Raw genomic sequence first — 21690 nt, forward strand, 5'->3', positions numbered from 1 at the left:
TTTTGTCCTTGATCAGTATGTTAAACTGATTTTAATAATACTTAATTAATCCAAAAGTGGGAAATTACTTTCACAGCAAAAAAAAAAAAAAAATCAACAACATTTATCAATCATAACTCATTATAAAAAAATGTAAAGTTATGGCTGTAGGCAGTACAACAAACTAAGTATCATTTAACAAACAACAAACAAAGTTCAATTAACTACTCACTTTGCTGATAGTTTTGACTCCAGTGTTTGTTCACATTGGTTTGTTTTCAGTAAATTTAATAGGTAAGTATTTATACTTATTAAAGTAAGTATAAGTATTTATTTTTCATATTAATTTTGGATCACATATATGTCTTATCATATGTCTTAGCAAGATGTCATAATCAACCGATATTCTCTTTGTATTTTCCTTATATATATACTGCAGTCTTACATGAAGCTCTTTCTGCAAACCAAAACCATTCCTCGTAAGTTGCTGCAGACACATAATTTCTCATTTCACAAGTATTAAGACAAATTTTACCAATAGTTTTTTTTCACATTTTTCTCATTTTCATTTTTACTCCGACGTCATAATGTTTTTCTTTGTGACACCAAATGACGACGTTCAATTTTGAATATTTGGCAGTTAAGTTTTCAATACCCTATACTCTAGATGATTCTTGGTCTTTTCCAAAAATACATATAACCAGCTTTGACACCCACCCCAAAGTTCAGTGCACATATTCTTAAAGATAACTCAGATATATGTTTTGTCATGTGTGAAGTCCTCTTCCTGAGAAATATTCAGCACAAACACTTACACATTCCTGACGGCACAAGGCATAACTTGTTATGGAGGCTGTTCACAGAGCTGTGTAAAGGTAAATCCAGACACACACCCACCCACACACACACACACTGAGCTGTGTGCACCGAGAGGGGCAGCGTTGATTTAGGGTATTACTCAGACATAGAAGGGGAGAGGGAAAAGAAGGAGAGTCTCCCCTGACGGCATTAGGAGAGCCTCCAGCCTTTGTGATTCCTTTTGATCAAATCTCTGTGAGAGATGAGTGTCATGCCCTCTTCCAGCCAGCTGTGAGGGGACTGCCCTGTGACTCTGAGTTTGTATACATGTGTGTGTCAGTGTGCGTGAAAGGGCACGCACACTTCTCTGAGTGCACGTTTGCGTGTGTGTTCTGTTAGCAGGCTAGGGAGGGAGCAGGCAGCTCCTGAGGTGAGAATGCCGAGTGGGAGGATCTCATTCCAGTCCCCTGTGCCCAGTTTTAACACACACACTCAGACACACACATACTGAACATCTTGAGCAGTTTAGAGCAAGTCCATTGCAACATTAGAGGAGAGAAAGTAGAGAAGGCATATGTGTATGTGCATCTGTGCAGGAAGAATAAAAGTGACTTGCTTTCTTTTTTTTTTTTTTTGAGTGAGTGTGTGTGCATGTGTGAGAGAGAAATAGAGAGGAGAGAGAAAAAAATTGTGTGTCCGTTGTTGAAGAAGACGCTGCCGGGAGTGATGGCTCTTTTGCCTTAGCACTTGTGCGGACAGGAGAGTTGGAGGCAGTTGTTTTGTGGGACGCGCAGAGAATGGCAAACTCCATGGTATCCTTGGAAACATCCAACTAAATGGCAATGGCTGAGGTAAGATAAAGGCTTTTCACTTCTATTTTCAGTCTGCTTAAAATCTTCTCTCTCTCACTGCCAATGTACAGGATCATGATGTGTTAAACGAAGACAAATTGGAGTTTTTGTATCTTAGAGTGGTAGGTTGAGGAAGTGCAGACATACATTTTGTCTCTATGCCGATTTAGGAGAGATTTTGACATTTTACCACTTGATCGGCATTTATCTGTGAATGATCTGTTGGACAGGGTATCACTGGAGATTTTGTGATTCAAATGTTCAAATTTAGTTCTAGGACATCACAAAAGGGACCACTGTTTTGATAACCTTACTTTGAGAAAAAAAATATTTTTTGTCCAAAACATTTATTTCTTGTGAGAAGTTTTCAAACTTGAAATGTCCCCCACAGACAAGCATCTCTACAAGAATTTTATCTAAATTAGTCTAAAACTGAATGAATTAGAATTCAAATTAGAAACTGTCCTTCTAAAACAATAGCAAATGTTTCAAAGTTCACCAGAAGTTTTTTTTAATTAGCTATTAACTGACGAAACCAGAGACAGCTTATGAGTTCTAAACAGTAACAGAACACAAAAGTTACCTCTTTTCTATCTCTTTTTTTCCTCTGCTCTACTTGATCTTCTAACTCTCTATTTCTGTACTGTTCTGTATTTTTCATTTCAGTTGTCAAGATTAATTCAAATTTGTTCAATATTTTTATTACATAATGAATGAGTACATATTGATTCAATAATTTTGGACAAAGGGCAACAAATCAACAAAGAGGTGCAAGCCACTCTCCACTCCACTCCTGGGCCTGTTCTTCATCCACTTGACTGTCAATCGGTCTGTCTGTAGTTAGGGATGCAGAAAAGCCTACACTGATAGCCTCCAGGCCACTGGCCACAACCCATTGAAATGGGTTGAAATGTATTATTGCAGTCATAATGTAACAATTACCTGGCCTGTCATTGTAGTGACTTTGTCGATAGCAACAAAACACATGGGGGGGCACAATAGTGTGTCATTGCCTGTTGTATGAAATTACAAGTCAAGATGTGAAAAAAAAAACATACAAACATGCTGAACCTTAACTATTGCAACATGTGGCAAAATTTGATTTCATTAATAAGACCGTGCATGAGGCACAACTTCCATCTGATTGATGAAAGGAGTAAAAACAAGCCTTTTAAATAGTTTTGCTGATTATTTCATACTACATTGTTTCACCACATATTCAAAAAGCATTTATATATATATATATATATATATATATATATATTGATACACATTATGAAATTTAATATTTTAGGCAATGAAAAATAATATAATCTTTTATCAGATGAATATCTGTAATCTATCATATTCCACAGCAGTGAAAATAGATGGAATTATATTTCCATTTTAAAGTACCAAGACATTTGTAAGACAAATAGAATAATTTTGATTGATTAAAGGAATTATATATTTTTTCCTGCCTGATATATTTCATTTTCCTCTACCATGTTTTCTTTGCCAATTTCTGATGAGTGAGAGGCCTTTATTTATACAAGTGTGTGTAAAAAAAAAAGAGTCAGAGATGTGAGCACAATGGCCCTTTTCTCTTACATATTCTTGTCAATTCTGATATTCCTATCTTGCTCTTTCTGTCCTATTTGTCCTAATTATTTTTCAGTCAACGTCTCTGTTCTAATTTAGTACAGTGGTCCATGGGAATTACACACAGGCACACATACATAGTAGTAGAAAAATAAAATAATTTAGAATTAGTGTCCCGGCTCATCTATGTGGATATGCACATTGCGCGTTCCTTTTGTGTATGCGTTTCTTCATGCTAGTGATTTTTGGTGGTGTCAGGAGCCTGTATACTTCCTCAGCCTTATTAAGTTCATGATGGTCTGTCTGTGAGAGGATGAGAGGTGAAGGATATGTTTGAGTGTGTATCTGCTCCAGCCTTTCACCCCCTTGAGCGTCTCCTTGAGCTGTGATCAACCCCTCCTGGCCCCAGCCTACCCCCTTAAAACCCCCAATCTCCCCCACACACACAGCAGCCACCCTTTAAATCTGTTCTGCGTTGCCACCAAAAGGCTTGTAAGGATTTGTCTGCCAGATGTGACAAGATTGTCAAGAGACAGGCGAGAAGAGAGGAAGATTTGATATTAATCAGAGCATAGCTGGAAGCCAAACTCTCATACTCAGTGTACTAACATGTTCCCCTCATTTAGTCCCTGTGTTAGCCAAAAAGGGAATCTTTGAGTTCTTAACAGGAAGCAACATACACCAGAAAGCCAGCAAAACTTTCACTGACCTTTTCCTGTCCCCAACACACGCTCATTTCTTTGTCTTTTCGTGACTAATTGTATTGCATTGTAATGTTTTTGTATATATATATACACAATATTTTTCCTCATGGATGTACAGATAAATATGTGTTGTTTTTTGTCTAATTCAGTGTTTTAACATGTAGAGGAACTATTCTAAAGTGCCTGTTTATGATTGACCGCTGGATGAGTTTGAAATAATGATGTTTTCAAGCTGTCTTTGAACTCTTAATGTACTCAAATGCAACCTGTCGCCACCTGCACTCACCCAGGCTTTTACTGGTTTTGTCTTCTCCTGTTGAGGACCAATGTGATGTCAAAAACACACACATATATATATATTTTTTTCTTTTAATGTTAGCTGATTTTAAAAATCGAAAGGATGGATTGTGAGCTAAAATCTATTTATTCATCTGTCTGTACTAGTTATGCTAAATTTGAAAAATCCAAAAATTAATGTGAGTTAGTTCTTAGTTTTCATATAATAAACTGTTATCATAAGCAATGTCTTTTCTTTTTTTTTACATTAATGGAAGCTAAATGCTATCTGTTAATACAATTTAATACATCAACATAAACAGATGTCCTGCAAATGTAATTACAGTTACCTTTTATAGAATTATTATTTTGAATATTTCTTAATCTGCTGATTATGTCTCAGTTAATCAAATAAAATCTTTCCAGTTAAAAGTACTTAAACAAGGAAATTATCCAGCACATGATCCAACCTGAGGCTACTTACTGATTTATTTTCCTTTTTTTGTGTGTGTATATGATCAAAAATTCAACTAAGTTAAATTGTATTTAAAAAAGTCAGTAGTTGATTCTAATAAGAGGTGTACTAGAAGACTTGATAATTGAAAATATTTTCCCAAATATCTATAAGCCATGAATCATATTTACTTTAACTACCAAGTTGTGAGGTTGTAATCTCCTATAAAACTAATTTATAGGGTCATCTTTTGATTACTAATAAATCCATCACAGTAGACACAATCAATTTACATTTGTAAATGGTGTTCAAGTTGGAAATTAATGATATCAATAATTAATGATAATAATTAACCACTAATCTTGTCCAAAAGGGCCATTTCTAAGCAGTTTTAATTTTTTTAGATGAGCTTGTGATGGTAATAACTTACAAACCCTATAAATTTAAATATGATAATAACCACTATTTTACACTCATTGGGTATTTTCCTCATGAGGTGTAAAAGTTATATCTACCAGAAATTATGTGCGTGTTTGAAGTTCTCTGAAGTTTTCAGCTAAATGATAACCTGTATAAAAATCAAAAATTGATTGAACAATATCTGTGTTATGGATTTTAATTTTTTTCTTTCAGAAATCTTCATTTAGTTCCTCTGTTCGATTACCTTGTCAACTGATTCATGATAAAATAATGATTGTAATAAAATCTGACCTTCTCTCATTCAGCAATCTCAGAGCTAGTAGTATTCCCATTATAATTCACTCTTTGACACCAGCACCATTTGTTTCCATACTGAGTATAATACAATGTAAGATTACTGCTAAGTGGTTAGGTTTCAAGCCTAATGAGGACAAGTTCCTTTGCATCCCCTTACTGTCTCTGTCCAAGCAGCTGTTCACCTCTGTTGATTTTTAAAGTTATGTACAAAGGTATTTCAGGTGCCTGAGATTGTAGGCTTTCACACTGCATTTTCTTGATCTCAGACTTTTATCTTTTATTGACCTCGCGTTCTTTCTTTTTAATCTCGCTTCATGGTCTCCAATCATCCATCCTACACAACCTGATCTGTATGCAGTGTCTTGAACAAGATGTGTTGAAGTGCAACAAATAGGTAGCCAGAATAAAAACATAAACATCAAGACTGATGTTTTTCTAAGTTTTCAGATTAAATAAAAAAAATGCTGAGGATTTGCAAAAGTAGTATTGTCAATGCCCTACAAAAAAATGACTGTAAATTGAGAGACTACTGTATATAGAAAAAGACCTATACCTTAGTATCAGGTGCAGAACAGTTACCTGAAAATTTTTTTTTATCCCATAACACTTGCAGATATGTTTTAACATGCTTGAATTCACATCATTTTATATTATGTTGTTTTGTACCACACACACACACACACACACACACACACGCACACATGCACACACCCATAGACACATATTATTTAATGACGTGATAGGGTTAGGGTTTTTTCCAAAAAAGAAAAAAGAGGAAAAAGAAGAGTAGACAGCTATATGGCATCACAAGCCCCAACCCAATCTTTTTCTCTTTGCCGTTGTCACAACATGTATAAATTAAGATGATAACAAGAAGATTAACTGCTCAAAATTAGGTGAAACTCTTTGTAAACTTTGTAAACTCTTTGTATCAGTGTTTCTGAAGTAAAAGCTAAGCAATTAATGTTGCTTCCTTAGTATCACTGATGCATAACAATGTAGGCACATATCTCAAACATCACACTCCATGTCCCTCAAGCACATTACTCTATATAGCATTTTGAAAGTGGAGCCTGTTTGAAAACCGACAGATGGTGTATTCATGCCGTCATTTGTGATTGTAGCAATTGTGTAAAAGAAACAGCGACAAAGAGAAAATAAACAGAAAAAAAACAAAATGCTCAAATGATGAGCATGTAAATTCTTAATAATTAGGAAGTGTGTTTGGGTTATGTGATGGCACCTAGGCTCCAACTGCTGAAGAAAACTGTGAGATGCTCTAAGAAATGTAACAAGTAAATGAATTAACAAATATAAAACTAAATGTGTGTGCGTGTGTGTGTGGTGGCAGCAGAGTATATCTTAGACATTAGATTAATTAGACCATGTTGGGTCTTGGTGCTCTGTATAGTTGGGATTATGTATCTGAGAGAAGAGCAAAGGGGTTTTCCAGCCCAGAGATAAAGTATTACAGAGAAAACAATAAAGAGAAAATCAGAGCAAATGGGTAACAAAAATAAAGGTTACTAAGCTGTTTCAAGGCAAGGTAGCTGCTGCCAACTTCATCACTGGTCAGTTTATTTGCCCAAACAACGAGAGGTTATTATAAGGTGAAATAATAGGATTCCAGATTACAAGGACAAGCTCAGCCTCAAGCTCTGAGGCAATGACTGACTAAATAAGGAGGAGGAGGCTCCCTACCCATCCACCCACACTTTCCTCCTTTCTCTGCCTGTGGTGAGGGAGTGAATTCCAACAAGGAGCCAAGCATGCAGCTCATGTATACTAAAACTCAACTGATCATGCATTATAGATGCAGAGGGAGAAAGTACCATATCATAGCCACCCAAAGGTTTTCAGCATGTACCACTAACAACAGTGTCTTTGATCACAAAGCAGATGATGCTTTTCCCCCTGTTCCTGGTGCATAAATGATATTTTTTTCCAAGTCAGAGATAATAAGAAGTGGAGTCATTTTTAGTGTATCAGTGTGCTGGAATTTTCTCCCTATTTTCTCCCTGCTGAATCAGCAGCAAGTCATTGAACTATGCTTACTATAGCCATTGACTCCTCATTTTGAGTCTTTGTGTTTTTGTCCTATAACTCATCTTTCCAACGTCATCCTGATATGTCTTCAAAAAGATAGAAAATTCACAAGCTGATAAGTTTATAGAATGAATCAGTATGTATGTGATTTATTGAGACAAATTTGGTCTACCGATAGGGAAATTCACTCTTGAAATTCCCCCACTTGTTCCTCCATCTCCATCCATGGAATTTCCTTATCAAATAGTGACTGAAGTCTTTTTTGTGCTTTAGTTAGTATTTGGAAAGCTTAATCAACTGTCCCATTTTTAAACAATTCTTGCATTGGCATGGTAACTCATCACATCAGATATTGAAAAGTGTTTAAATATAAGAAGAATCCTCTCAGGCAGCTTCCAAAGCAGTGCAGAAACATCTTTAAAGTCAATTTTTTTATTTCAATTTTTTCAAAAATACAAAATACACATAATATGACTGGTGCAACTGCAACTTGCTGCCACTAATGATTATTATTTAGAACATCACTCCTTTTCAAGCTTGGGTCCTTGACCAGAGGCCTGGGAGCTTGAGGCTTCTATACAGTATCTCAGCTGTTGCTAGAGCAGTGCTTTTCTGGACAGAGATCCACAATATTTTTCCAGTGATCTGTTGGAGCCACTCTCCCAGTTTGGTGGTAACAGCCCCAAGTGGTCCGATTACCACTGGTACCAATGTTGCCTTCACTTCCCACATCCTTTAAAATGCCTCCTTCTGCCTTGGTATTTTATAAGCTTCTTCCTTCTTCTTGATGTTGCTGTTACTTGTAATTACCACATCTATCACTGGTGCATTATTTTGTTGTTTGTCAACCACCAATGATGTCCTTATCAGTCTGGATGTTGAATTCCTATAGGATCTTAGGTCTGTCATTTTCCGCCACTTTTTGAGGGATCATCCACTTTATCTTTGGGACTTCCAACCCAGACTTGTCACATATGTTTCTGTACCCTATTACTACCAGTTGGTTATGGAATCCCATGTGTGACATACCTGCCTTCATCTTACACCCTGCTAATATGTGCTATACTGTCTAGGCGTCTTTGCACAGCCTGCATCTGGGGTCCTGTCTGGTGGCCTCTATGGCCTGTTCTTTAGCCATGATTTGTGCCTCTGTACTGTCTTTCAGAACAGTCTTTTCCAGCCAGTGATAGGACTTCTCAATGTCAGCCACTTCTTGAATCTGTCGGTAGCACACGCCACACAGAGGCCTATCATTCCATGATAGTTCTTCCTCCTCCTCAACTCCTTCCTTGGTTGATGGTTGCCCCACTTGGAATGGATATCTATAGCCACTCTTTGTGATGATGTGGCTGAGGGCGTTTGGACCTATGCAGAACAGCAGCGGTGACAGAGTATCTCCTTGGTAGATAGGGCACCTGAAGGTAACTTGAGCAATTGGTGTTGAGTTGGCCTCCAGGGTTGTCTTCCACAATCCCATTGAGTTCCTGATAAAGGCTCTTAGTGTCCTGTTGATGTTGAAGAGTTCCAAGCATTCCAGTATGCATGTATTTCACATTGAGTTGTAGGCTTTCTTGTAGTCAATTCACGTAATGCACAGATTTGTAGGTCTAATCTTACAATCTTGAGTAACAGTTCTGTCAATAAATAGTTGGTGTTTATCTCCTCTGATGTTGCTTCTAATTCCCCTCTGAGTATTGAGTCGTGTGCTTGCTCATCTTATCAGCTATGATGCCTGGAGCTTCCTTTGTATGGAGGCAAATTATTTACTAAAAGTTGAATAGAACTGCCCCCTTCTGTTCTTTCATGATCAGGACTGTCCGACCTTGGGTTAACCAGACTTGGCTGGTCCCATCTATTAACAGCTTGTTCATTTGTGCTGCTAAGTGTTAATGGAGTGCAGTTAGTCTTTTTAAACAGTAGGTGTGTTCAATGTCAGTCATGTATACACATACTTAGGACTCTTCCTTGGATTTCTGCCACTATAATGATTATTAGTTCTTGTTCTGGGAGACTGCTGTGGTCAGCTCTCAGATCCACTAACCATTGAGCATTTGTATTACGTAATTAGATTAGATACAACTTTATTGTCATTGCACAGAGTACATGTACTGAGATACCAAAACACAGTTTAGCATCTAACCAGAAGTGCAAAGAAGCAGAAAGTGTTGAGTATGTACATGTGCAGTAAGAGCAGAATGGTAATAAACTGTGACTAACTATAAACATAAGTATGAATATATACAGTATGTATATATATACATATCTACAGTAAAACTTGCAAAATGAAGTAAGAGGCATGATGTAATAAGTAAAAATTATTAAAGTATAGATGAAAGTACAGCAGTAAAGAGTTTAGTGCAAATGTTCAGTGGCTGGTGGAAGGTGCGTGGCCGTCAAGGCCAGGGTGGAGGGGGAAGTACAGTCACTGGAGGTAGGTGTGTGGGGGGTCAGAGGGGCTATAATGGTGGTGCAAAGTTCAGCAGGGTGACAGCCCCAGGGAAGAAGCTGTTTCTGAACCTACTGGTCTGGGAACGGAGGGCCCTGTAGCGCCTTCCAGAGGGGAGGAGGGCAAACAGTCTGTGCCTCGGGTGAGAGCTGTCCTTGACGATACTGCGCACCCTCCGCAGATATATTTTGTGCTTGATTGCCTCAATGGTGGGGAGTGAGGAACCGGTGATGCGTTGTGCAGTTTTCACCACCCTCTGGAGTGATTTACGGTCAGTGACGGAGCAACTGCCATACTACACCGAGATGCAGTTGGTGAGGATGCTCACACACGATGGTGCAGCAATAGAAGTTTACCAGAATCTGAGGGGACAGATGGGCCTTCTTCAGTCTCCTCAGGAAGAAAACGCACTGATGAGCCTTCTTGGTCAGGGTTGAGGTGTGGACACCCAGGAATTTAAAGCTGTCGACATGCTCAACCTCCAACCCATTGATACGGATGGGGTGTGTCCACAATTAGCTCCTTGGTCTTCTTAGTGTTGAGGGCCAGGTTGTTGTTGGCCCACCACTCAGCTGGGTGCTGAATCTCTTTGCTGACTCATCGTTGTTGCTGATGAGGCCAATCACCATTATGTTGTCTGCAAACTTGACAATGGTGTTAGAGCCATGTACAGGTGTGCAGTCTTAGGTGAAGAGGGAGTAGAGGAGAGGGCTCAGCACACAGCCCTGTGGAACACAGGTGTTCAAATATGAGGGTTGAGGAGGTGTGGTTCTCTAACCGAACAGATGGGGTCTGTTGGTTAGGAAGTCCAGTATCCAGTTACTGAGGGAGGTGTTGATGCCCAGATCACTGAGTTTGGTGATCAGTTTGGAGGGGATGATGGTGTTGAATGCTGAACTGAAGTCTATGAACAGCATTTTCACATAAGTGTTGTTATTGTCCAGGTGAGAAAGGGAGGAGTGTAGTGCCGTGGAGATGGTATCCTCTGTACTTCTATTCTGGCGGTAGGCGAATTGAAGGGAGTCCAGTGTGGGTAGCCAACAGGATTTGAGGTGAGCCAGGACCAGCCTCTCAAAGCACTTGATGATGGAAGTGCCTCTTTCTCACATTTACTCTTCTAGTATTGTTCAGTCTCAGCCCTGGGAGGGTCTATTCTCACCTTATTACACTGCCACCAAGAATATACTTTGGATGGTTTAGTGGATAACATTCTATTTATTCACGTGGCTTCAGCTTCTCTTGTATACAATCTGAGGTGGTTAGGCAGGGCGGTGAGTCTTGGGAGGTTTTTTTTTTAATTGCACCTTTCCGAGACTTATTGCTGTCTAACCCCCCTCCATGTTGCCCTGAACATATCCTCCAACCTTCTTCTCCATGGGGAATACTGTCACATATAGTGTTCCTTGTGTTGCTCATCTTGTAGCCTAGCATCTATAAAATCATTTCAGTTATGGTGTACATTAACTTATTGGCCTCTGTGATACCAGTAGGTATAGAATACAGTTCTGCATTCACATTTTATTCACATCTGTGGGCAGAATTTCAGAAAGTACTTCATCTCTGGGCCTTGGCAAAGGGCCAAGTATGCTTCAAGTATCCAGGTTATCCATTATCTTCCTTCTCCGGTCCTCAGGTAACTGTCATGACATGGTCCCATTGGAGGCTTTTAAAAAAAATGCTGGATGATTTGGAGGCCGATACATCTGTTTGTAGATGTTCTGCCTGATTTTCGGATTTGAATTTTATACATCAGTCAGTTTGTATGTGTGTTGATATGTACGTCTGTAATTTTTTATCTCTGTGCTGCTGTCTTGGCCAGGACACTCTAGAAAATTTTATTTGAGATTTTTAATCTCAATGAGGCTTTTCCTGTTTAAATAAAGGTTAAATTAAATAAAGGAAAAAGGTGTGGTCATCAGGGTTTTGTTATGGGTCTTGGTAAAAATTGTTGGATGGTGAGACTGATGATATATCCGCCCTGAACTTTTGTCCTGGCTCCCACTTGCTGTAGCATCTCTGTTGTACATCATTAAGCTCTAGCTGTGATAGAGGATTTTGTTTGCAAGCATTAGAACACTGGGTTATAAACTAGTTCTTTGTCAGATTAAATGTTGGGTTTAAGTATACATTGGTCCCTCATTATCTGCAAATATCCACTCTCACTGGGATTGTTGTAATAATTTTCCAACAATGTGAGATTCAATGTCATCAGTATGTCCTGGTCCCCCAGTACCTTGTTAATCTGGGCAATGTCTTTGGCATTGGTTATATGGAGGCATGCCCTGACTGGGTCTAACCAATAAACCAATAAACTTCTGTTCTATGTATACACGCGCGCACACACACACGTGTGTATAATATTAGATTTTATAGACATTATCTGCAGGCACAAGAAATAAATGATTCATGTTTTATTATCATTTATTTTATATTTCATCTTCATGTTACATAAGAATAAAACTTGTGTTTTTCCTCTTTTCTTTTCACGAATTATGGTCATTACTATCATTTACAGGCTATCTGCTGCACTTCAGTGAACTGTAACTGTGACAACTTCAAGCCTGGGAAGCTGAAGAGGAGGCAGTGTGAAAACTGCAAGCATGGATGGGTAGCACATGGTAGGATCTCAATTTAAAGTTTACTCTTACAACACAAAAGCTTTAAAGTTTATATTGTGTTTTAAAATCTGACTCATTTATTCTAGCACTGAGCAAACTGAAGGTGCATCATATGTACCAAAGCAGCCAGGTGGAGATTGTGCACTCCAACGTGGTGTTCGATATCGGCAGCTTGATGCTGTATGGCACGCAAGCCATACCAATCCGCCTCAAGATTCTCCTGGACCGCCTTTTCTCTGTCCTCAAGCAGGAGGAAGTCATCCAAATCCTTAATGCACTTGACTGGACACTGCAAGACTACATACGGGGATATGTGCTCCAGGTGAGCCTTGGGGAAAAAAGACACTTCCATGTACTAATGTATTCTTTAGAACCACATTGTATTATATTTTTACACCTCATCCAGAGAGTCTTTCTGAACACTGATACCGAAAAGTTTAATATTTAAAGAAAGGCTGTATCCAAAATCTCTAACTTCTCATTATATAGTGGACTACATTGTGATTTTGCAATTTTGTAGTATGTTGAGTGGACTCAAAGTACCCCACAATGCACTATGAAAAGTAGTACAGATCAATGTTCAATTATCTAGAAAATATATACCATAATGCACTGCGCAAAATAAAAGATTGCTTATGTTCAAGCTGACCCGCAGCAGCTCTAAAACCTCATTTCTTCATGACAAAACCTCAGCGTTATAGTAATATGATATATTTATTGCAAGAAATATTTGAGGATATTTTCAACTTTTCCTCTTACTTTCTTAGCTATATCAATTTGTAAACCAAACCAGTTATTACATACTTTATTAAGATAAATTTGTGTAAAATACTGTAAAGTATTGTTTAAAAGTCCTCCTTCAGTATGAAGCCTACTACATATATAGAGAGATGTCAGCTCTTTTGTAAAATACTGTTATTTGCTGCCAAGAGGGAAACACAAAGACCTTTGGATAAAGTATTATACTGAAGACATTTCTTTGCAAAAATGACCTGGATTCAGTAATTGTTTGCAGCACAGTAGGGTTGTTTTGTCACTTAACCATAACATTGTAATAGTATAAAATCCATAATAAACATCTGTGCTTGCTGGTAGTAATCTTTTTGTACAGCTTGAGATCCTATAAAGAAGTTCTGAGTCCACGAAACTGCTTGTGTTCAAATGACAATTTAAAGTTCTAATGTAGACAGCTTGTAATGAAAAGTTGTGCTTAAAACATCCTGAATCATGCTCTGTTTCTAACATAAAATGGAATCAATCGTCTCCTCTGAATATCAGAGTGAAATCTGCCATAATCTTTAGCGTTGTCTTTGATTATTGAATTACTGATTATTCACACAAATCCAGAAGGTATTTTGTTTAACTCTTTTCAAGGTTATAAAGCCTCCCCAGATATTAAAGATGGTAATATAGGACCCTTAAACATGTTTGAATGTGAGCAGTACTTCAAATATCCATTGACAGTGTCTTTACACAATTAGTTTATGTATAGTATTGACATGAAGGTCATCTATGTTTTGGAAACACTCTTGAGCCCATGACCAAATGACTGCAGTTAAGCGTGTAGAATTTAGGGAAATTGACTTGGAACTGTATAATATTTATATGAATGAATAGTGTGGGTACAAGGCATCCACCTACTGAGAGATAGAGAAATTAAAGTAGGAGCATTTCTGCTTTATCAAACATGGGATTGTCACCTGAAAACACCTGAAAATACGATTATGCAGCCTGAGAGCAGGTGAGAAGAAAATCATTTCTGAGGAAGATGAGGGATGAGGAGGAGGCAGAACAGGAGTCAGGAAACCATGGCTAAATACACTGCTCAAAAAAATAAAGGGAACACCTAAACAGCACAATGTAACTCCAAGTCAATCACACTTCTGTGAAATCAACCAGTTAGGAAGCAACACTGATTGTAAATCAATTTCACATGCTGTTGTGCAAATGGAACAGACAACAGGTGGAAATGAGAGGCAATTAACAAGACAACCCCTACAAAGGAGTGGTTCTGCAGGTGGTGACCACAGACCATTTCTCCATTCTCATCCTTTCTGGCTGATGTTTTGGTCACTTTTGCATTTTGTCAGTGCTCTCACCCCTAGAGGTAGCATGAGGCAGTATCTACAACCCACAAAAATTGCTCAGGTAGAGCAGTACATCCAGGATGGCACATCAATGCGAGCTGCGGCAATGGCAAGAAGGTTTGCTGTCTCTCAGCACAGTGTCCAGAGCATGGAGGAGATACCAGGAGACCGGCCAGTACACCAGGAGACGTGGAGGGAGCCGTAGGAGGGCAACAACCCAGCAGCAGGGCCGCTACCTCGTCCTTTGGGCAAGGAGGAACAGGAGGAGCACTGCCAGAGCCCTGCAAAATGACATCCAGCAGGCCACTAATATGCATGTTTCTGCAAACTGTCAGAAACAGACTCCATGAGGGTGGTAATAGGGCCCATATTCCACTGGTGGGGCTTGTGCTTACAGCCCAACACTGTGCAGGGCGATTGGCATTTGCCAGAGAACACCAAGATTGGCAGATTCACCATTGGCGCCCTGTGTTCATGGATGAGAGCAGGTTCATACTGAGCACATGTGAAAGATGTGACAGAGTCTGGAGATGCCGTGGAGAACGTTCTAAAGCCTGCAACATCCTCCAGCATGACCGGTTTTGCGGTGGGTCAGTAATGGTGTTGGGAGGCATTTCTTTGGAGGGCCGCACAGGCCTCCATGTGCTAACCAGAGGTACCCTGACTGTCAGACCCATTGTGAGACCATATGCTGGTGCAGTGGGCCCTGGGTTCCTTCTGATGCACGACACTGCTAGGCCTCATGTAGCTGAAGTGTGTCAGCAGTTCCTGCATGATGAAGACATTGATGCTATGGACCGGCCTGCCTGTTTCCCCAGACCTGAATCCAATCGAGCACATCTGGGACATCATGTCTCATTCCATCCACCAAGACCACGTTGCATCACAGACTGTCCAGGAGTTGACTGATGCTTTAGTCCAGGTCTGGGAGGCGATTCCTCAGGAGAACATCCGCAGCTTCATCAGGAGCATGCCCAGGCATTGTAGGGAGGTCATACAGGCACGTGGAGGCCACACACACTGCTGAGCCTCATTTTGACTTGTCTTGAGGAATTTCCACTGAAGTTGAATCAGTCTGTAATGTGATTTTCCACTTTTATTTTAAGTATTATTCCAAATCCAGACCTCCATGGGATAATAATTTTTGATTTACATTGATCATTTTTATGTTATTTTGTTCTCAATGCATTCCTTAATGTAATGAATAACGACGAGTAATGAATATTTCATTCATTGAGATCTTGGAAGTGTTATTTTAGTGTTGCCTTTATTTTTTTTGAGCATTGTGCAGTTAGTATATAGGAATGAGATGTAGCCATGAAGGCTAATAAGTTACTTTTGAAACCCTGAAGAACCAGACCACCTTGTTACTGTGGTAGCATCTGCTCAGGGAAGTCTCCAAACTGCACAGGGTAGATTTGTAAATATTATGTCTTTTGCTCCAGATTTTGACTCAAGCCATTGCCAAGCCAGCTGAAGCGTAGGCTGCAGGCACTTTGTCAGCGCAAGATCTCCCTTCAATTACCACATAATCAAGTATTCAAGTTGGGCTACGTTTAATTCATGTTAACTCATCCAAGGGTGAAGGGTGGATATCTTCGACAGATATCCAACGAATGCTTTGTGATCAAATATTAATCACAGTTATGGCACATCGCTGCTTCTCACTTTCAAAGACCTGCAAACTCACATGTGATTACTGCTGGGCTTAGGGAGACAACCCACTTGATCAATGTGATGTGCTTTCTGATCATCCCTGATTTACTACATGCACATGTAGTATGCTATGCACAGCTTTATTTTAGCAGACATTAAGAAGTGTGTATATGAATGTATGTGTCTGACAATGTGAACACAAACATGTGTGCGTGCGTGTGCGCATGTGTGTGACTTCTAAACCAGGAAATGAATAAAAATGACCTGTGAGATTAAAGTTTGTCTGTATAATGAGGGTTGTTGGGCTTTTGCACTACCCACTTGTATTAACACTTCTTTAGATTACTTTATTTAGCCGCCCTGCCAATCTGCTTTGTAAGGTGTGTCATATAACCTATTCAGTGAATATGTATGAGAAATCCAACTTGCACATTTAATACTGATGATGAAATTGCTGTCTCCTTTTTTCCTTTTCACATTCCTTAATTTTTTTTTATGTACTTCATAAACTTTCCTCTCTTCTTGCCATTCATTTTCCTTTTGCACTGTCTATAGGATGTAGCAGGGAAGGTGCTGGATCGGTGGGCCATCATGACATTCGAAGAGGAGATTGCCACACTGCAGCAGTTCTTGCGTTTTGGTGAAACTAAATCCATAGTGGAGCTCATGACTTTACAGGACAAAGAGGGACAGGCAGTGTTGGTTCCTAGCACCCGCACCAGCTCAGATATCCGCACATTCATTGAGCGCAACACTCCATGCACTGCTGCCAACTTCTCTACATCAAAAGTTGATAAGATAAGCACCAATAGCATGCACCACTTTGAGAACTTTGTCAATAGCATGGCTTTCATGCTTCCATTCCAGCTGTTAGGCACTGTGCAGACACCATTTCTGGGATCATCAACAGGGGCATTGCAACGGAAGCACCAGCAACACCAAAAGCAGCCATGTGGTGCTTCAGTGGAGCACCAGAGTCCGAAACAAGATGATCTAGGGAGAGACATTCTAAGAAGGGAAAATCCTCTTCCTCTTGCAAATCCTTTAAAGAGTAACCTTCTGGGTTGTAGGTCCATCACATTCACTGCTGATTTAGACCACAGAGGAGAAAAGCAATTGGACAGCCTTATGACCAGTACAAAGATTGAGACTGAGGACTTCTCACCTAGTGACAACTATTCTGATGGACCTTCCACACCATGTACACCATCCATGAGCTCCGATGTCACACAAATGTCACCTGAGACAAAGGTGCGTTCTCTGGGGAATGGCAGTGGAGGGGTCTCAGGAAGTGGAAGCTCACTGAAGAAGGGTCGTGTATTTTGCAATGCTTGTGAGAAGACATTTTATGACAAAGGCACACTGAAAATCCACTATAATGCAGTGCACCTGAAGATTAAGCACAAGTGTACCATTGAGGGCTGCAACATGGTCTTCAGCTCATTGCGCAGTCGCAATCGCCATAGCGCTAACCCAAACCCTCGGCTACACATGCCCATGAACAGAAACAACCGAGACAAAGATCTACGCGGTGGCTTGTCTGCTGATGAGAGCTCTGAAGGAGAGAAGAGGCCTGAATATAGCAATCCCATTTCCAACTGCTCTCCAGAAAGCCATAAGTCAGTGACGAGTTACATGGTAAGTCATGTAGAGGCTGGCCCTAAACTCCACAATAACTCATTCCCCACCACTAGCCAGAGTGGTATACTCTTCTCAAACTTAAAAACTGTACAGCCGGTCTTGCCTTTCTACAGAAGCATGGTATCCCCAGAAGAACTTGCCAACACCCCAGGAACACTGCCTTCACTTCCTCTTTTGTCATCTTCTGTACCTGTCAAACCCACCACGAGACCTGAACCTTGTATAATGGACCCCATACCAAAGAAAAAGTCTCGTAAGTCAAGTATGCCAATAAAGATAGAGAAGGAGATGGTAGTACAAGATGAGCAGATGGATGAGGAGATCAGCTCTGAGGATGAGGTTTCTTTACAGGGCAGGGATAAAGACAAGTGTACTGGTTGCCAAGCGGAGGAGCTTATGTGTACAAAACAGTCTGGGGAACCGATGAAGGCAAGAGAAGCTTACACTAGCGAAGACAATGAATGGAACGTTACCAAACATTTGATGGACCAAACTTTCGCTAAAGACATGATTAAGAAGGAAAACAAAGATTATAATTCAAGGCAAACTGAAACAGCGGTCATCACCTACTCATCATCCCCACTTGAAAACAGGCCAATAAAGAACTACTGTGACGATTTACTTTGTCAGGAATCCAATGGTTGTGATGACAGGGAAAACAGAGAAAATATAAACTCACTGTCTACACCTGATATGATTTCAAATATCATAAGGGACGGGGGTGACCACGGGCTAAATCATGCAGCTGGTCTCCAGCTCACAGATAGGGGGGGACTTGATGGTTGTGTCAATGACTTTGGCTCAGAGCTGTTTCACCTTGACACCAATGTTGACCTGTCATACCACTGTGACACATGCAGTAAGACCTTTAAAAACCCTTACAGCGTCAAGATGCACTACCAAAATGCCCACTTGAAGGAGATGCACATGTGTTCAGTGGATGGCTGCAATGCTGCCTTTCCCTCCCGCAGGAGCCGAGACAGGTGCCAGATTTTCTTCATGTTCTAATCAAAGTTGTCAGATGAATAAGATTTACACTTTCAGAAGAGACTAAACTTTAAGATTTTGGTTATTCAGGTGGCAATTATCTGAGGGTTCTACAGTAGGCATCCCTTCTCAGGTCACTAATTAGCATTCACATGCCACTGAAACATATAGATTTGTTAGCGGAAGGATCAGAAAAACAGATGCACAAGTTTAGTTAGAATATAAACAACATACTCTTGTGCCCATAAGGTTAAACAATACTCTTTATTCATGTAACTAGAAGATTTTTTTTGTAATCTACCCACAGACAGGGTTTTGCATACACTGCACAAGGTTTTATCCAATTGTGCATAGCAATAATAATTAACTACATCTTCTTGTGTTGTTTTAAAGTATTATGGATGCACAGTGTGATTTTTAATGTTTTTGATCTACAGACACAGTGCAAATTTGACTCTGCACCACAAGCTGCTGACCAAAGACTCACTAAGCCCAGCCAACACCCTCTATTCACCCTCATCACACTGCAGAGACAGAGACTCTGTTGGCCTGGGTTACTGCCAAGACCAATGGGACAGAGATTTACCTAACCAAGATCCAACCAGTCAGACCTCCGTCATCATCCAAGGACACAACCGCATGGGGTTAGTGTTTCCTATGAACAAAATGCCTACTGCACCAGACAGTACTGAGGTATCTCCCGTAGGAGACATGGAGGGATTAGAAGAAGAAGGAGAAGGTGGTGGGAATGGGGATGATGGGGCAGTTCTGGACCTGAGCACCTCTACCTCTGCCCAGCCCCGTGGTAACAGCAGTGTTCAGTCTTCCTGGGACTCAGATGGAGTTGGTAGTGAGGAAGGGAAGCTGCCTCCCATGGAGGACAGTGATGAGAGCTGTGATGGAATTGGTGTAGGGAGACAGGGGATTGAAGATTTGGCACTTGAGGGAGAGAAGAACCTGGGCTGTTATGGTGGAGGACAAAATGGGCTTCAGGGAGGTGTGGGTGGATCTCCAATAACATGTCACATCTGTCAAAAGGTGTACAGCAACAAGGGGACATTCAGAGCTCATTACAAGACTGTTCATCTACGATTGCTTCACAAATGTAAAGTCCCTGGCTGTGATACATCCTTCTCCTCTGTAAGAAGCAGAAACAGACACAGCCAGAATCCAAACCTCCACAGGAACCTATCTGCTAAGTTAGGTGCCACAGTACACCAAAAGTGAGACTTTGATCTTAAATGCCAACAATTTTTTTTCTTTTCTTTTTGGGGCACAAAGAGATGACAAACTGATCAGCACTTTTTAAATTAACATCTTAGTCCTCTCAATTACTACATTTGGAATAAAATAGAGCAAAAGTAAAGGAAATACAGATAGGATGCCATTTTTGTGTCAAATGATCTTACTTTTGTAAAAAAAAAAAATGCTTTTCCTACAATCCAGAATGGATAAATCATCTGATAATTATTAGTCAGTCTTTAGTTATTAATATCCTAATTACAATCAAAAATATGTTTGTGGAATAATTTATGAATTAACTGGGTCAATGCATAACTGGGTTAATGCATGGTACTGATGTTCTTTTATTCATCCCAGTTCAGTCCTTAAACGTTTCATGTATATGGAATATTTTTTTCAATTGTTTTTCCAAGTGACAGTTGAATCATGAAACTTATGCAAGGGATGTTTTCAAACGTTTTTGTTGTCAGATGTCTACATCTTTTCAGTGAAGCTGTGTAAACTGAATTTATCAAATGCAATTGGGAAGTAGCTCAAATGCACGAAATGTGCCATTTCGTGCATTTGAACAATGGATTTAAATAAGAATTTTTGTTGAAAAATATAGTGTTGTGAACGTGACCAGTAAGTTATTGTATGGCGTCATACGATCTTTCTTTATTGTTCTATTTGTACTTTCTATCATACTGTTAATGCTGACCAAAGATTTTTCCCAGTTCACAGGTATGAATAAAAACCTCTTGTAAGGAGTACCCAATATTAAGGGGTTTGCCAAGACTCTGCTCATCTATTTTGCGATTACAGCTGTATAAAGATGTGGACTTGAAATTAAGAAATACTATTTAAAAAAAAATTAAAGGGATGAAAAAACTGTCTTGAAATTGGTGTTCTATCTGTTGTCAACTCATTGGACTATACTTGATTAGGGCACAGATTGCTCTTGTATTGTTTGTGTTGTCTTGCAGTAACCTGACTGACTGGAAAACCAGCATAAAGATGCTGGGTCTGGAGGCTAGAAGCATGTTCTGTGAAATAGTCAAACACTGATAATAATAATGAAAATAAAAGGTGTTTATAATAGAGACCCCACACATATGCACCCCTCAAAAATAGAACTGTGTTTCTTAAATTGTATATTCTGTGAACAGGGTTACTTGTTATCTCAAAAAAAGCTATATACATATACATATATATGTATATTTTCTCCCTTTTTTTCCTTTTAAAATAAATAATGAGAACATTGTGTTGTACATCTCTGATCATTTCACAATGGTGTAATGTCTTGTTTACTCTGTTTTTCACATATTTTTTCTTTCTAAATTGAAATCCAAGGGACAGATTTAAATTTCCATTTGTATCTTGTTTGGTTTCACTAAAAAAAAAAAACAGAGAGAGAGATCAAAAACTAATACTTGTCAATAGATGTTCATGTGTCTTTTGAATTAATGTTGCAATATCCATTCTAATAGAATATCTTTTCAAATTCCTTTCCATTGGTTTTTATATAAATTAAGAAAGCATGAAATAAACATGTTCTGGCCCTCATATGTTGGTCTGTACAGTGTTTGTAGAGCTAATGAGCCAAAATAAACACCCACACACACACA

At 39.4% G+C, this 21690-nt stretch overlaps 1 protein-coding gene across 1 annotated transcript; it reads left to right on the plus strand.

Annotated features, from left to right (window-relative positions):
- The first annotated feature begins 1265 nt into the window (after window positions 1-1265).
- bnc1 (basonuclin zinc finger protein 1) lies at window positions 1266-21617 on the plus strand. The gene is made up of 5 exons (XM_075467646.1): window positions 1266-1628; window positions 12368-12470; window positions 12557-12792; window positions 16769-18837; window positions 19279-21617. Exons 1-5 carry the CDS (start codon window positions 1614-1616, stop codon window positions 20066-20068), a joined length of 3213 nt encoding a protein of 1070 aa, XP_075323761.1. The 5' UTR covers window positions 1266-1613; the 3' UTR covers window positions 20069-21617.
- The last annotated feature ends 73 nt before the right edge of the window (window positions 21618-21690 follow it).

This window comes from Odontesthes bonariensis, chromosome 1, assembly GCF_027942865.1.
Source record: "Odontesthes bonariensis isolate fOdoBon6 chromosome 1, fOdoBon6.hap1, whole genome shotgun sequence".
NCBI lineage: Eukaryota > Metazoa > Chordata > Actinopteri > Atheriniformes > Atherinopsidae > Odontesthes > Odontesthes bonariensis.